General features: G+C 63.7%; 2 protein-coding genes across 3 annotated transcripts; both read right to left on the bottom strand.

The window, feature by feature from the left end:
* Positions 1-4,686: 4,686 nt before the first annotated feature.
* On the bottom strand, positions 4,687-6,900 carry MTFP1 (mitochondrial fission process 1). Of its 2 annotated transcripts, none has more exons than XM_058816954.1 (4): positions 6,831-6,900; positions 5,520-5,647; positions 5,189-5,412; positions 4,687-4,866 (listed from the first exon to the last, which is right to left on the bottom strand). In XM_058816954.1, the coding sequence occupies exons 1-4, from the start codon at positions 6,880-6,882 to the stop codon at positions 4,791-4,793; spliced, it is 480 nt and encodes a 159-aa protein (XP_058672937.1). In that variant the 5' UTR covers positions 6,883-6,900; the 3' UTR covers positions 4,687-4,790. The 2 variants fall into 2 exon arrangements, with proteins under 2 accessions (XP_058672937.1, XP_058672938.1); XM_058816955.1 differs by having other exon boundaries at positions 4,696-4,904.
* Positions 6,901-7,440: 540 nt separating this feature from the next.
* Positions 7,441-12,566, bottom strand: SEC14L2 (SEC14 like lipid binding 2). The gene is made up of 12 exons (XM_058816716.1): positions 12,495-12,566; positions 10,406-10,481; positions 10,278-10,321; positions 10,067-10,126; positions 9,778-9,966; positions 8,932-9,027; positions 8,716-8,776; positions 8,558-8,641; positions 8,328-8,434; positions 8,114-8,253; positions 7,854-8,023; positions 7,441-7,766 (listed from the first exon to the last, which is right to left on the bottom strand). The coding sequence occupies exons 1-12, from the start codon at positions 12,546-12,548 to the stop codon at positions 7,636-7,638; spliced, it is 1,212 nt and encodes a 403-aa protein (XP_058672699.1). The 5' UTR covers positions 12,549-12,566; the 3' UTR covers positions 7,441-7,635.
* Between the last annotated feature and the right edge of the window lie 3,573 nt (positions 12,567-16,139).

The raw sequence follows: 16,139 nt of genomic DNA on the forward strand, positions 1-16,139 counted from the left end.
GGGGAGGAGATGGGAGTGGGTGCAGTGGGACTGTCCCCATGATGCCATCCAGGGCACAGTGGGGATGCTGGGGCCAGGGGCCATCCCCAGTGCCCACCCTGCCTTGGGGACAAACCTCGTGCGTCCCAGCTGGGCTGGATGACACCAGTGACACCATGTCCCACTGAGAGTGGCCCTGGCTGGGCACAGAGGTGGCGCCTGTGGCTGAGCCACCCCCTAGCAAAGGGACCCCCATTGTCCCCCTACCTGTGTTCAGCTCCTTCTGTAAAAACCAGAAATAAAAAAATAATTTACTTTTGTAATATCATTGTATATTTGGTAGTTTTGGATATAAGGATGGTCCTGCTGGTCTCCAGCCACCTCCTCCTCTGAGATGGGATGGATGAGGTGAGGATGTTCTCACAGCCACAGCAGGATGCTCAGCCAGTCCCTGCTCCTTCTGGGAGCTCCCCAGGGTCCTGGCACCACTGTCCCCTTCAGTCCTGGGGTGGAGGGCATTGTGTCCCCCAGGCAGTGCTGAGGAATGAGACCCTCAGTGTGAGTGGGGTGCCTGGATCTGTCCCAGTGTCTCTGCTGAGTGTGGGGGACACCCCCATGGTGTGCAGGTGCCCCCAGGAAGGTCTGCTGGCTTCACAGGGACAGCAGAGCCATGGGACCTGCCATCCCTGGTGACACAAACCACTGGTGCCACCATGTTCCAGCTCTGCTGCTGGTGGGGAGCACCCCATTTCAGGGGTGGCCATGGGACTTGCACTGGGTCTTCTCCACGCTCCCTCTGCAGCCAGGCCACCAGGTCAGCCCACTCAGAGGAGACTGTGGGGGGTGTTGGGGCTGTGATGGGGACACCTGAGGCAGGCAGGACCCAGGGACACGAGCACTTCACCAGGTCTCTGTTCTGGCTGTGACCAAGCTGCTGCTCCCAGGTGGTGTTCCTCTCCAGCAGAGCTATGATGGGACAAGGAGGGGTGCTGGGGACTGGGACTCTCTGGTGGCACCAGGATCAGCCATGGCATCCTGACAATAGTGGGGTCCAAACTGGGGTGGGCTTAAGAACCTTGAGGTGGGACCAGGGACATCCAAGGGACCGAGGCTGAGTGATGGGACCAGGCCATGTGGTGACCTGGGATCTGCTTGCATCAGCACCACGTGCAGGAGTACAAGGACATGGTGGGAGCAGCACCATGCACAGGACCAGGACTGACTGGTGGGGATGGGACCTTGTGGTGGGATCTGCATCTTGCTGAGGACCAGGACCACAACAATGGCATGGGAGGCCCAGCATCACACCTGGGACCAGGACTAACTGGTGGGTATGGGATCATGCTCAGGACCACCTGCAGGACCAGTCTGAGTGGTGGCACTGGGGCCGTGGATGCAATGGGGACTGGAAGATGGGCACAGGCTCTTGTGGTGGGGCAGGGAAGGTGTGAGAGGTGGGACCAGCCCCAGGTGTGGGGCTGCTGATGGCTGCAGAGACCCAGCAAAGCCCCCAGCCCCACCAGTGCCAGCTGGGACCCATTGACACCCAGCCCCAAGCCCATATAGACCCCCAGCTGGTGGGGTGGAGATGCTGCTCACTGGGGATGGAGCTGTGCTTGTTGGTGCTGCTGTGTGGGGCTGTGCTGGAGGTGCCAGGTGACTAGGGCTGGGATCTCCCTTCATTCCTCCCACTGGCTGTCCTGGGGGAGCTGGGTGTCCCTTGCTTTGCCCAGTGCTGGCTCCTGATGGTCACCTGGGGGCTGGCCAGGGTAGAGGAGCCTTCCTAAAATGATCCCAAGCTCTGAGGGTTGGGGCAAGGGGCTGCCAGGAGCTCCCCTGAGGTCCCAGCAGGGCTGGTGGGTCCTGCTTGGGGTGAGGGGGATCACAGGCCCTGGTGGGGTCTGTGGCTGCTGGCTGTGGTGTCCCACCCCATGAGCAGCTCCTGGGCTGTCCCCAGCCCTGGGCAGGGTCACGGTGCTGGGAATGCTCCTGGTGCATTCCTGTGGTGCAGGTGGGGAAAGAGGAGCCCCTGATGTGCTCCTGGGTGCTCTACGTGCCTTTGTGCTGCTGTCCCCAACAAGTCCTGGGGACACCTGAGGACCTGGATGTCCCTGCTGTGTCTGGGACATGCTACTGCTGCCTCAACCCTTCCCTTGCAGGGACCACCATGGCTCCAGCTGCCTCAGAGCCCCCTGGTCATACGATGACAGCTCCAGTGATGCCCTCAGGCATGGGGACAGGGAGGGTTCCTGCTCACCCCCATTCTGAGGAGCCCATCCTGAATTTCACCTTGAGGCTCCTGGATGGTGAGTGCAGGAAAACACTGGGGGTGAGACCATGGGATGGGTCCAGCCAAGACCCAGGGCTCAACCAGCAGCAGTCAGAGCCTTCTCCTGGCTGGCCCCAGGACTTGGAGCACCAGGAAAGGTGGCTGTCCCTGCAGGAGCTCCTCCCCAAACATGTGGAGGGTGTAGGGCTTTGAGATGCTCCCAGTCCTGTGCCCGATACCACAATGTGGTTTGGGGTCAGCTCTGCCCCCATGGGTGACATGGTCCCTCTCAGCTCTATGGGGAATCCAGGAAGCTCTGGAGAGTAGGAAAAGGAGGCCTGGGGGACAGAGCCAGGACAGGGGGTGGGCTCTGAAAGGGGGAAGCTGTAGGGATGGTGGTCTGGGATGTGTCTGGTGCCCTCACCTCTGGTGGGACAGGTTTGGGGCTGTCACACTGAACCCACACTTCCCAGAGGACTCCAGTGCCACTCCAGAGAAGCTGCCAGTGCTCAGCCCTGGCTCTGTGATCCACCTGGAAGCCAGTGTCCACTTCAGTCCCAGCATCTCCATGAAGAGCCACGTGCATCAGTGGTACTGGACCACCACGGAGCAGCCAGGACACTCCAGGAGGGTCTTCATGGTGGTGAACAGCCGTGGGTCAGTGCTGGTGGGGCAGGAAGCAGGGGCTCCTTCTCCAGGCACCCTGGGATCCTGCAGGACCTCCTGATGGAAAGGGATGTCCAGAGCCTGGAGACAGCCTGGAGTGTCCTGTGTCACTCTCCTGCCACAGGTGCCTGCACGGGGAGAAGCTGGGGAACGTGTCTGTCCAGCAGCAGAGGGAGTTCTGTCCTCCAGCTCTCCATCCTGGCCCCCACGCTGGAGGGGGAGCCCGAGGAGGAGCAGGTGGGGGGGGATGGTGCCCTTGGGGGAGGGATGGAGGTCCCAGGGAGGGGCATGACCTGGGTGTCCCAAAACATTGTCCATCCTGAGACATGGTGCTCCTGCTGGGGTGGCCTCAGCTCCACGAGGTGATGCAGAAGGAGAGCAGGGTCCCTGAGGAAGGACGTGGTGTCTCAGCACGTCTACGTGCACTGCCTGCTGATGGCATGGGGACAAGGACGTGCCACCAGGTCCTGCTTCTACAGCCTCACCATGGCCAGGTACGCTGTGTGTGTGGGGACACAAGCACCCCATGGGTGTGCTGGGGGCAGAACCCATCTCTGGGAAGACCAAGTCACCCCACTGTTGTCTGGTTGTCACCTTTTATTTGATGGCAGATGGTGGCATCACCACAGGTTCCAGCTCCCCCTACGCTGCAGAGGTGTTGTGGAGATGCTTGGAGACATCTCCTCTGGGACAGCACCATGTGGGTCTTGTGGTGGAGTCTGGGCACCCCTAGAGCCACCCCCCAGTCCTGTCCTCTCCTCTCCCAGCTGGCACAACGCAGAGGACCCTGTCCACAGTACCCCATGCCACTGCTGTGACACTGGTTGTCCCACTGCTGACACCCTCCATGGAGACATGCCAGGTACCAGGGCTGGGACAGGGTGGCCCCAGGTTGTTCTGGGGTCTTGGGAGGACTCCTGGACCTGGGCTGGACTGCATTGGTTATATCCTCCCACAGCATTCCCAGGAGAGGGGACACTCCACCAGGAGACTGTTGGACCAGTGCTGGTGCAGAAGGAGAAGCTGCCATGGCACGAAGGTGAGGGACACCCCAATGCCCTCCCATGGCCCCAAAACCCCCACCCCTTGTGGTGACCCCCAGGTGTGTTTGTGCCCTTCCCAGCCCCACGCCAGATGGTGAGGAGGCTCCTGCTGGCCCTGGTGGGCAGTGCTGTGCTGGGGGGGCTGCTGGGGCTGGCCCTGACCACCGGGCACCTGGGCAGCCCCCGGAGGGGACAGCGGCCACCGAGGCACAGGTGTCCTTTCCAGGCTGAGCTGCAGAGGGTGGTGGGGGCCCTGCTCCTCAGGGAGACAGAGAAACAGATGGGGCCAGAGCCTCTTTCTCACCAATAAACGTGATTTTGCTTTCTCTAAAGCTCCTCCTGGTTGGTAGTGTGTGGATGCCACCAATGGATGGAAATGTGCTCCTACACTGGCAAGCCACATCTCCAGGCTCCTGTGGCATCCAGGTGTTGTGGCATTGTCCCAGCCTGCGGTGCTGGAGATGGCAGCTCCGGGCTGCGTGGATTTCCTGTCCTTGGAGACCATGGATGTGGTGGCAGCTCCTTGGGGACAGTCCCCAGGAAGTCCCATGAGGCTGTGGAGGTGCAGAAGGTTCCAGGGTGGGGACAGCAGGCTGCTCTGGGCAGATGGAGACCCCTGAGGGATTGGGACTCGCCCAGACCCATCTGTCCCCCAGGAGAGGACATGGCCTGGTCTTGGTGGCACCTCAGCATCACCCATCAGGGGTCATGTTTGAAATGGTTTATTAGGACCAGTGTGGGGTAGGGTGGCCACTCTGGGGGTCACCAGAGTGAGAGGTCACAGTAGGTGGGTCACAGCAGCATGCCTGTTTCCCCAGTGCATGGGGAGGTGCTCAGTGGGACGTTGGGGGCTCTCCTGGTGCTCCGTAAATCTTGCGGAGGCTGGAATCCATCAGGAAATCCACAGTCCTGCGGCAGGAGAGGGCGTCAGCGGGGCCCGGGGGTCTCTGGGGCAGTGATGTGGGATGGGTGGGGCTGTCCTTAATATCCCCTGAGACACCAGCGCCACCAAAACCAGGTTTAGCACAGCCTCACTGTGCTAATCCCGGCTCAATCCGGATAATCCCTGTCCTGGCTGGACCCCAGCAAAGCCCCTTGGAGTGGAGACATCCCGTCACCACCCTCTGCTCCCAGCCCCAAGCAGACAAACGTGTGCCATCCCTCCGGGCTGTGGTGACGATGGGGTGGTGGCAGCATCCGTCCCCGCCCCAGGGGTGTCCCCGTTCGTTACCTGTCGATGGGGGTGATGATGAGGGGGATGGCAGCCAGCCCCAGGGCCGTGGTGGTCCAGCGGCGCACGGGCAGGGGCCAGCGGGTCAGGGTCCCCAGCAGGGCCAGCGAGGCGGCGCACAGCCGGTTGATGGTGAAGCCGGGGATGGCCACCGAGGCCAGGCTCTGCCACACGAACGTGTCCACCACGGCCACCCCCACGCGCGTGGGGTCCTGCGGGTGGGCCTGGGGGGACACAGGGGTCAGGGGTCCCGTGGGTGGGCCTGGGGGGACACAGGGGTCAGGAGAAGGGCAGGGATGGAGAGGCTGGGGGTGAGCAGGGTGGCACTCACGGTGGCGGCTTTGCGGCCCTTGTCGATGGCGTCGGCGGTCACGTAGGCGGTGGCCACGCCGTAGCTGGCCCACACCACCGGCACCGGTACCAGCGGGCGGAAGGACTCGCCCACCTCGTTGGCATAACCTGAGGGGATGGCAGGATCAGGGACTGGCTGTCCCCATGTCACCCCTGCAGGGTGTCCCAGTGTCACCGGATGGATCTCGCACAGGGGGTGTTTGTGGTGCCTGGGTCCGCTTGGACCCGCTGCCACCAGGACAGCGGGGCTGGGCGTGAGCAGTGCCAGGGCTGGTGTGTGTGACTGCCCAGTGCTAGTGACAGTGCCCACTTGGGGATCTGTGTCTGTGCCCAGTGCCTGGCAGGAACCAGTAACTGTCCTGATGTCCAGTGTCCATGCACGGTGCCAGTGGATGATGCCACAAGCCAGAGTCAGTGCTGGTGACAATGACAGGTACCTGGTGCTGTTACCCTGTGCGCTGTGCCACGCCAGTGCAGTGCCAGGGCCTGCTGTGTGGCACTAATATCTGGTACCAGAACCCCCTATCAGTGCCCGGTGCAGTGTGCAGTATCTGGTGCTGCCCAGTACCACAGACCCAGCACTGGTACCAGAGTGTCAGTGCCCAGTACCACGGGCAGTGCCCAGCACCTGGGGCAGTGCAGAGCAGTGCGTGGTGCCCGGTACCCGATGCAGTGTCTGTGTCATGTTCCTAAAGCAGGGCCGGCTGTCAGTGCCTGGTTCCTCATGTGGTGCCTGACATCGGTACCAGCGTCCAGTGTGTCAATGCCCAGTCCCCGGTGTCAGTACCCTGTGACAGGGCCGGCGCCCGGTATCACTGCCCCGTTTGTGCAGCCGGTACCCGATGTCAGTGCCCAGGTCCTGGTAGTGGTATTTGATGTTAGTGCCCAATGTCAATGCCCAGGACCCCGTGCTTGTACCCACTGTCAGTGCCCGGTGCTGGTACCCGGTTTCCGGTGTCAGTACCCGGTACCCAGTGTCAGTGCCCGGTTCCCGGCGCTCCCGTAGTTCCCGGCGCCGGTACCCGGTGTCAGTGCTCTGTACTCAGTGTCAGTCCCCGTTTCCCGGTGTCAGCATTTAGTGTCAGTGCCCGCTTCCCGGTGTCAGCATTCACTGTCAGTGCCCGCTTCCCGGTGTCAGCGCTCAATGTCAGTGCCCGGTGCCGGTACCCGCTTCCCGGTGTCAGGGCTCAATGTCAGCGCCCGGCTCCCGGGGCCAGCGCTCAGTGCCGGTGCCCGGTTCCCGGGGCCAGCGCTCAGTGTCAGTCCCCGGTGCCCGGTTCCCGGTGCTCACCCAGGTATCGGACCCACGTGTCCCGGTACAGGTCGGGCTCCTCCTGCCCCATGGCGCGCGCCACCGCTCCCGCCGCATGCCCCGCCCCCGGCTTACGTCACCAAACCACGCCCACTCTAGACAAATTTGCATGCCCCGCCCCGTGTGTTACGCTCCTGCTCCGCCCCTCGGTGCAGCAGGATGGCGGCGGGGGCAGGGCCTGGCCGCGCACGTGACCCCGCGGCCTTGCGTCAGCGGCGGTCAAGGGGGCGGGGCCGGGGCTGAGGGGCAGTTACGGCTCTGGAGGGCAACTGTGGGGTTGGCGGACAGTTGTGGGGCTGGGGGCAATTGTGGGTCTGGAGGGGCAAGTGTGGGGCTGAGGGGCAGTTACGGGTTTGGAGGGGCAATTGTGAGGCTGAGGGGCATTTGTGGGACTGAGGGCAGTTGTAGGACTGAGGGCAGCTGGGTTGGGGTGGTTGTGGTACTGGAGGCGGTTCTGGGTCTGGGTGCACAGTCAAGGGACTGGGGGGAGCAGGTGTGAGACTGAGGGGGCATTTTGGAGGCAGTTGTGGGGCTGGCTGCAGGGTTGCGGCGGGCAGCAGGGGCAGCCACAAAGGGAGCAGACCCCGCTCAGTCCATCCCTTTACTCCCCAGCCCAGGCAGCAGCAGCAGCGGTGGGTGCGGCACCCACATAAGGCACAGAGTTTGGGGGAGCTGCGGGCGCCCGGCCCCGCTCGGCACCGCCTCAGTCCGGCAGCCCCGGGGCTCAGCCCCGGCTCCATCTTCCCGCGGGGCCGTCCTGGGGGCGCGGTGCAGCCCGGGGCGCTCAGGGGCTGTGGTTCGGGGACTCCCCCTGGATCTGCTGGGCCGAGGCGGTGTCGGGCAGCAGCACCTCCACGCTGTAGCTCACCTTCTTGGAGTGGAGGAAGCTGTAGGTGTTGTCGAAGCGCAGGACATCTGCGGGGGGACACAGGGGTGTCAGGGACACAGTGAGGTCAGGGACACGGGGGTCCCGCAGCGGCCCGGGGAGGGCTCGGCACTCACAAATGCCGGGCGTGGAGCAGGTGAGGGAGCCGTCCTCGGGCACCATGTGTGCGTTGTAGCGCTGGTTGGGGAGCACCTCGGTCATGTCGCCCGCACGCTGCCGCTCCCCGACCTTGGTCTTCAGGTACACGCCGAAGCCGATGTCGGCGCCCTCGGAGCGGAACTGCCATCTGCAGGGAGGGCACAGAGGCAGTGCTGCGGCGAGCTGGGGACACGGGGCTGTCACCCACCCGCTCCCCGCGGCGCAGAGCTGCCCTCACCTCAGCACGCAGCCGGGGAAGAGGATCTCGTACTCGACCTGGTGGGACGAGCCCCGGTTGACCACGACCGAGTGCTCGTACTTCTGTGCCAGCTGGTCCCGCACGTAGTAATGCTGGGGCACGTCCCCCCCGTAGTTTATCTGGAAGGGATGGAGGATGTGGGGTGGGGGAACTGCCCAGCACCCCTAAAGAATCCCACAGGAGCTACTCCTACCTTGCTGGAGCACTTGGGGTCCCCGTCAGGGTCTGTCAGCGTCCCCCCGTACTCCACCGGGATCTGCGCGGGGTCGATGTACTTCTGCAGGACCTCCTTCCAGTTGGCTGGGGGGGAGGACAGCGGGGTTGGGGGGGCTGCAGGTTGGAGTATGCCCCCTGGGTGGGGTGATAGCAGAGGGGGAATGCAGTCCCTCCATTTGGGACACGCTGGGGAGGGTCAGCACTCACATCCCAACACCACGACCTTCTTGCGCGTGTCCTCGCTCAGGAAGTGCTTGACCAGGTTGTAGGCCACGGGGAAGAGCTTGGGGGCTGGGGGCAGAGGGGGGTGTCAGGGGGGCGTCAGCACCTGGGTAAGGGCAGCGGGACCCTGGGGCCAAACTCACCCTTCACAATAAAGAGGCGCTTGAGAGACTCGGGGTAATTCTCCTCGAACATGGACAGGATCTGCAGATGGGGAAGCTCAGGTCACCCATGCCATGCACCCAGCAGGACCCAGCCAGAGCTCTGGGGAGTGCAGGGCACTGCAGGGACCCGCTCCTGCATCATCCAGGGACCAGCCCCGGCGGTCCATGGGAAGGGGGGTGGGCAGGAGCCCTCACCTCCCCGTACGTGTCCACAGCTGGCTTCCAGAGGTGCTTCAGGCCCAGGCCCTCACAGTCGTACACCATCATCACCATCTCAATCTTCTTGCCCAGCTGGGACAGGAGGATGGGGGGGATCAGGCAGGACCCACGGGGAGGTTCAGGGATGGGGTGGCCCCAACAGGCTGGTCACACCAGCCAGAGCCTCCTCCTAAGTGTTGGTGTGGGGAGAAGGGGCACCATGGGAGCTGGGACAGGGACCTGGGCTGAGGGACAGCAGGGACATGGACTGGTGGGGATGGGCAGGATGCAGAGTGGTGGGGTGGGAGTGTGAACTAGAGATGGACATATGGGATTGGCAGGGACATGGTCCATGGTGGGGTGGACAGGACATGGACTTGTGGGGCTGAGGGAGGTGAATTGGACATGGACCTGTCGGGCTGGTGAGTGAGGACATTGGCTGGGAGAGATGGAGCAGAGATGGACAGGACGTGGACCTATAAGATTTATAGGGTTGTCAAGGGCATTGTCTGGTAGGAATGAACCGGGGATGGGCTGGGGAGGACTTTGAGTTGTGGGAATGGACACGGACCGAGGGAAATGAACAGGACAGGGACCTGTAAGATATATAGGGCTGTCAAGGACATTGTCTAGTAAGAATGGACCAGAGATGGATATATGGGGCTGGGGAGGACATTGAGTGTTGGGGATGGGCATGGACTTATGGGGCTGGCAGGGACACGGACAGAGGGAAATGGACAGGACAGGGACCTGTAGGGCTGGGGAAGATGATGACTGGTAGGGGCAGACCAGATGTGGACACAAGGAGCTGTTGGGGCCAGCAGAGTGTGGGCAGGTTCCCACCTTTTCACTCTGCTGTTCACAGGCCAGCCGGAGCAGTTCACAGTCCCGGAACTTGTTTTTGATCAGGTCCTGCTTGGAGGCAGAGAAGAGCAGCCCCTTGCCGTCCAGCGGCCCGATGATCTCGTAGCGCACCGGGCTGCCCTCGCGGTCGTAGCCGCACAGCCCGCCCGACATGTACTTCCGAATCACCTGCGGGGGTACAGGGGGCTCAGGGCACCTCACACACACCCCAGGGGACTCAGAGGGACAGTCCCCTCCAGGGCACCCCCGGGAGCCCAGGGACACTCACCTCAGGTGGCTCCCAGGCGAGGATGTTGTCGGCGTCCATGTGCTTGCGGAGTTCGACGTGCTGCAGCAGGGGCAGAGCGGACCAGGGTGAGATTTGGGACGGGGTGAACCCCATGGGCTGGGGTGGTGCCCCTGTGGCCCAGGGTGTGGGGTCTCACACCAGGTCTGCCCCAGCACAGTGGGGTGCCCCAAAAGCAGCGTGCCCCTCTCACCTTGCGGAGCATGGCCTCTGCCTTGGCCAGGTCGAAGGAGCGCGCTGCAAGAGAGCAGAGCAGAGAGCTCAGACCCCGCCAGCCCCACGGGGGCTCCCCCCGCCATCACTGCCACACTCTGGGGTTACCTCGGAGCCATTTCAGCAGGAAATAGTCGTCCTGGGAGGGCAGGGAGGGCAGCACGTCCTGCACCTTCTCCCGGAACTGCGGAGACAAGAGGGACAGTTGGTGAACCCTGATCCTCCCCAAAAACCTCAAGGCTGGAGGTTTGTCCCTTCCTTGTGCCCCCCAAAAATCATGCCAGCCAGGACTGGGACATTGCCAGGGGAGATGGCCACCCTGTGCCCCTCCCTGCCCCACATGCAGCCAGGATCAGCGGTCACCTGGCAGGGGACTGTCCCCAGCCCAGCTGCCATGCTCTGGGTGTCCCCAAGCCCTTGCATAAGGTGTGTGGGCTGTCACCACCCTGCTCCTCCCAAGGTGTCTCACAGGGACTGGGTGAAGCAGTCCCCCCAGGGGTGTCCTTTGGGACAGATGGAGGCTGTCACTGTGTGTACCCCTGCCCAGTGACACCCCAGTGGGCCACAGCCCCCCTGGCACAGGCAGGAGGGTGCCAGGGTGCAGGACTGGGGGGCTGAGGAAGCTGGGGCCCCTCAGAGGGGGCCCTGCAGGCACCAGGCAGACCAGGCCCTGCCAATGGCATCCCTGGGATGAAGGCAGTCACCAGCAGATTGCCCCATGTCCCCGTCTCAGTGACACTCCAATGGGTCACAGCCCCGTGACACAAGCAGGAGGGTGTTGGGGTGCAGGACTGGGAGATTTGGGGTCCCCTCACGGAGGGACCAAGCAGACCAGTCCCCACCAGTGGCATCCTTTGGGATGGAGCTGGTCACACTGTCCCCTGCTGTTTGTGACCCCCAGTGGGTCACAGCTCCCCAGCACAGGCAGAAGGGTTTTGGGGTGCAGCATTGGGAGGTTTGGGGCCCCGCTCACCCCAACCAGGCCACAGCTCAAATCTCGGTACCAGCCGAGGCCCTCCCCTTAATGAGCCTGATTAGCTTATCTCCCGCTGAATTTAGGGGTAATTAAACCCGGGATTAGCTCCTTCACCCTGGGACAAAGCCGGTGGTGGTGGACGAACGGGTTCGGCCGCTCGCCTCCGTCACTCGCCCAGGGCACGGCTGGCACCGGGCACGGTTTGGGCACTGTGCCCCACGCCTGCCCCTGCCCCCCGTGCTGGCACCGGCGGGGTCATCGCCCGCCAGTGGAATTTGGCTGGGGCTGAAAGGCAGCGATAAGATAAAGACACGGGGGTGCCCTCTCGGTGCACTGAACCCCGATAACAGCTGGCACCCAAACCCCAGCGCCTGGCAGGGGTGGCCGTGGTGGGTGACAATCAGCGGCCCTGGGTGTCCCCGGGCCTGCAATCCCGGCGGTGAGGGCAGGAAGTTTTCCGGTCCCATGGGAAGGGTGGAAGAAGAAAACGGGGCTCGGCGGAGCCCAGGCTGGTGGCACAGCCGGGATGGTCCTTCCCTGGTGGGCAGCACCTCGGGGCCTCAGCCTTGGGACTGGGCTGCAGGGTGGCACGGAGGTGGCAGAGGGGCACCGTCCCAAGGGCCCGCAGTGAGACAGGAGGTCCCCGAGCCCCAGGGAGGATGGGAAAGGGATGGGGGCCCGCCAGAGGGATGGTGCAGCCAGCGGGACCGCCAGGACCCACCCAGGACGGTCCGGCCCTGTGGGCAGTGCCACAGCGGGGCTCGGCCCGCGTGTTTGGGGTCCGGGCTGAGGGATGGAGGCAGCGGGAGCCTCCCGGCGCCGGATTTAGGGGCGGGGTGGAGGCTGAAGGCGATGGGACGTGTCCGGGGCCGGGAATCGGGGTGAAGCCGGGGGGTTTGGGGTGCGGAGCCCCACGGAGGCCGGAGCGGGGGTGATGCCGCGAGTTTGGAGCCGGGGATGTGGGGGCTGCACGAGGCGGTGGGAGCCCCCGGGGCCGGGAGCGGGGGTGATGCCGGTGGGTTTGGGGTGCTCTGGGGGGCTGCGGAGCCCCCCGGGCCGGGAGCAGAAGTGCTGCCCGTGGGTTTGGGCTGCGGGGTGGGGGTGATGCCGGTCCCGCGGCGGATGCGGGCGCACATCGGGGAGGACAGCCCGGCCCCGGTCCCGGTCCCGGCCCCGGTCCCGCTCCCCCCGCAGCTCCCCGGCCGCTCCGTCCCAGCTCACCTGGGCCAGCACCTCCGCCTGCTGCGGGCTCAGGTCCCCGACGCGGCCGCTCATGGTGCGCTGCGGGCGGCTCTGCCCGGCCCCGGCGGCCGGGGAGGCTCCGAGCACCTCCCCGGGACCGCCCCCCGGCCCGCCCGGTCCGGCCCGGCCCGCCCCCCGCCCACCCCCGTGGCCTTGGACCCTGCCCGACCCCTGCCCGCCCGGTCAGCGCCCGCCGCCGCCCGGGGTCGGGGATCGGGGTGCGGGGGGTGATGGAGGCAGGGGGGATATGGGGACTCAGAGGGGCTTGGGGACTGTAGGGGGCTGTGGGAAACTTGAGGGGTTATGGGGCATGGAGGTTATGGAGGGGTATGGGGACATGGGGGGTTATGGGGGGCATGGAGGGGTGTGGTGGGCATGGAGGGGTATGGGGGTCATGGGGGGGTATTGGGGCATGGGGGCATGGAGGGGCATGGGGGTATGGGGAGCATGTGGGACATGGAAGGCTGTAGGATATGGGGGCTATAGGGGTATGAGGGCATGAGGAGGCACAGGGGAGCTTGGGGACTAAAGGGGAGTGTGGGGGCTATAAGTGATATGGGGGGGTATGGAGGAGTTGGGAGGGTTTGGGGTTTATGGGGGATATGGGGGCATGAGGAGGCTTAGGGGATATGGGGAGTATGGGGGCATAGAGGGCCTTGAGGGTAGGAGGGACTTGGGGACTGTAGGGGACATGTGGGGTAGGAGTGCATGGGGAATATGGGGAATGGGCAAAGGGGGGCACAGGGGGCCTTGGGGGCATGTGGAACATAGGGATTTGGGGGGGCAAGGGTGAGATGAGTGTAGGGGGCTCTGGGGGTTATGGAGTGTGCAGAAGGGTGGGGGCTTTGTGAGAGTTTGGGGGACACAGTGGGGTGGAGGGGGTGTGGGAGGACATTGGGGTATGGAGGGAGATGGTGACATGGGCCAGGTGTCAGGGAGAGGGGACAGCAATGAGGGCAGTGACAGGGATGGGAGGTGGAAACAGGGATCTAAAGTGGGGCAGGGACTGGGGCAGGGTGCTGGGGAGAAGGGACAGGGACAGGGATGGGAGGTGGGGACAGGGACAGATGGAGGGCTCAGTGATTGGAAGATGGGGATCAGGAGCAGGATGCCCATGGGGCTGTGTGTGTCCCATGGATATCCCACAGAGCCCCGTGTGCCCCATGGACACATGGTTGTCCCAGAGAGCTCTGCATGTCCCATGGAACCCTATTTAACCCTATTTGTCCCATGAAGCTGTGGATGTCCCATGGGTGTCCTGTGAAGTTATACATGTCCATGGATAACCCATGGAAACATCCCATGAAACCACGTCCCTGAGGGCTGTGGGTGTCTCACAGAGCCACCTGTGTCCCATCTGTGCATGTCCCAAGGAGCCATTTATGTGCCATGGAGTCATGTGTGTCTCTTGGAACAGGGACCCATAGATGTCCCATGGCGCCATGCGTGTTCTGTGACCCATAAATGTCCCCTGGAGCTGCAGATGCCCAGGAAGCCACACATATCCCACAAACCTACGGATGCTCCACAGAGCATTCACACCCCTCTATGTCCCCTCCGTGGGGCAGCTCTGGCAGGAGCCACCCCAGGCGCCATTTTGGTGTTCCCCCCACAAACCCACAGTGTCCCCACACTCCGGGCTGCTCCCAAGCCAGCCATGCTCCTGGCTGTTGTTTATGGCACAGCCAGACCCGCTGCAATCGGGGTTTCACCGTGTGGTTAAACCGGCTCGGGCTGGGAGGAGGGACGTGCCCACCCTGTGATTACACCCCCGCACTTCAACCTGGATGGGGACACGAGGGACACGGGGACACACCCAGACCCATCCCATGGCACCCTGCAGCCACGGGAACCCGGGTCCCACAGCCCTGAGCCCCGTTCCCGGCGTGGCCCCTGCCAAAAGCAGGTCAGCCTGGGCCCATGCCACAGCTAATCCAGCCAGCAAATCCCCCGGAGGCACATGGGCTGGGCACACGTGGCCACAGCAGGGCCGGGATGGGGCACCCAGGGGTCAGATGGGGCACCCCAGGGGTCAGGATATGGTACCCAGGGGTCAGATGGGGCACCCCAGGGTCAGGATGGGGCACCCCATGGTCAGGATGGGGCACCCGAGGGTCAGGATGGGGCACCCCATGGTCAGGATGGGGTACCCCAGGGTCAGGATGGGGCACCCAGGGTCAGGATGGGGCACCCAGGGTCAGGATGGGGTACCCCATGGTCAGGATGGGGCACCCAGGGTCAGGATGGGGTACCCCAGGGTCAGGATGTGGCACTGGAGGCTGCCAGGCTGGGGGTGCTGGGGGGTGTCCGGTGCAGGGGGCTGTTGTGTTTTGGGCACTCGGGTGTTGGTGTGTGTCCATGTCACCCAGGGGTGCCCGTGTCCCTGCCTGTGCCATGGCTGTGGCTGCCCATGTCCCTGTTCCCCCAGAGCACACGTGTCCCTGTGTCCCCATGTGTCCCTGTATCCACGCATGGGGATGTGGATATCTGTGTCCCCGTGCCTGTTCCTGTCCCTGTCACTCTCCTGGTGCCAGTTGGTTTCCTGGTCCCTGAGTTTATCCCTGTCCCTGTCCTGCTGCTGCCGCCTGTTCCCGTTCCCATCCCAGTGCTCGTCCCTGTCTTGCTCCCACTCCCAGTCCCTGCTCCTGTTTCCCATCCTCCTCCTGGTCCCTCTCATTGTTCCCATCCCAGTCCTGGTCCTGGCCTTTTCCCAGTGCTGATCCAACTTCCTGTTGTTCTTCCAGTGCCTCTCCTTGTTCCTGTTTTCCAGCTGGTTCCTGTTTCTGTTCCCATCCTGGTCTCATCCTTGTCCTTATCCCTGCCCCTTCCCTGTCCCAGTGCTGGTTCCCATCCCAGTCTCACCCCTTTTCTGTGTTTAGATCTCAATCCTGGTCCCAATTCCCTGTCCCTGTCCCTCTCCTGGTCCCTGTCCTCTTCCTGGTTCCCATCCTGGTCTCTGTCCCCATCACCTTTTTTGTCCCTGCTCTGCCAAGTGTCCAGCTTGGGCATGGTCCTTGTCACGGTCTCAGTCTTGGTCCCTGCTCCCTGTCACTGCACCTCTCCTGCTCTCTGTCCTCATCCTGGTCTGCATCCCCATCCCCATCTCCATCCCCCCAGACCCTATCCCTGTCCTGATTTCCACCCTGATCCATGTGTCTGTCCTTATCCCGGCCCTTGTCCTGGTCCCATCCCAGTCCTGGTCCCTGTCCTTGTCCCAATCACTGTCCCAACCCCTGTCCCTGTCCTTGTCCTTGTCCTTGTCCCTGTCCCAGTCCCCATCCCGATCCCTGTCCCCACCCCAATCCCTGTTCCTGTCCTTGTCCCGATCCCTGTCCTGGTTCCCATCCTGATTCCTGTCCCAGTCCCTGTCCTGATCCCTGTCCCGGTCCTTGTCCTGATCCCTGTCCCGGTCCCCATCCTGATCCCTGTCCCTATCCTTGTCCCAATCCCTGTCCCTGTCCCCATCCCAGCCCTTGCCCCAGTCCCTGTCCTGGTCCCGGTCCCCATCCTGATCCTTGTCCTTGTCCCAGTCCCTGTCCTTGTCTTGATTCCTATCCCTGTCCTTGTCCCCATCCCTGCCCTATCCTGATCCCGATCCTGGTCCCGGTCCTGGTCCCCATCCCG

Source organism: Ammospiza caudacuta, chromosome 18, assembly GCF_027887145.1.
Source record: "Ammospiza caudacuta isolate bAmmCau1 chromosome 18, bAmmCau1.pri, whole genome shotgun sequence".
Lineage (NCBI taxonomy): Eukaryota > Metazoa > Chordata > Aves > Passeriformes > Passerellidae > Ammospiza > Ammospiza caudacuta.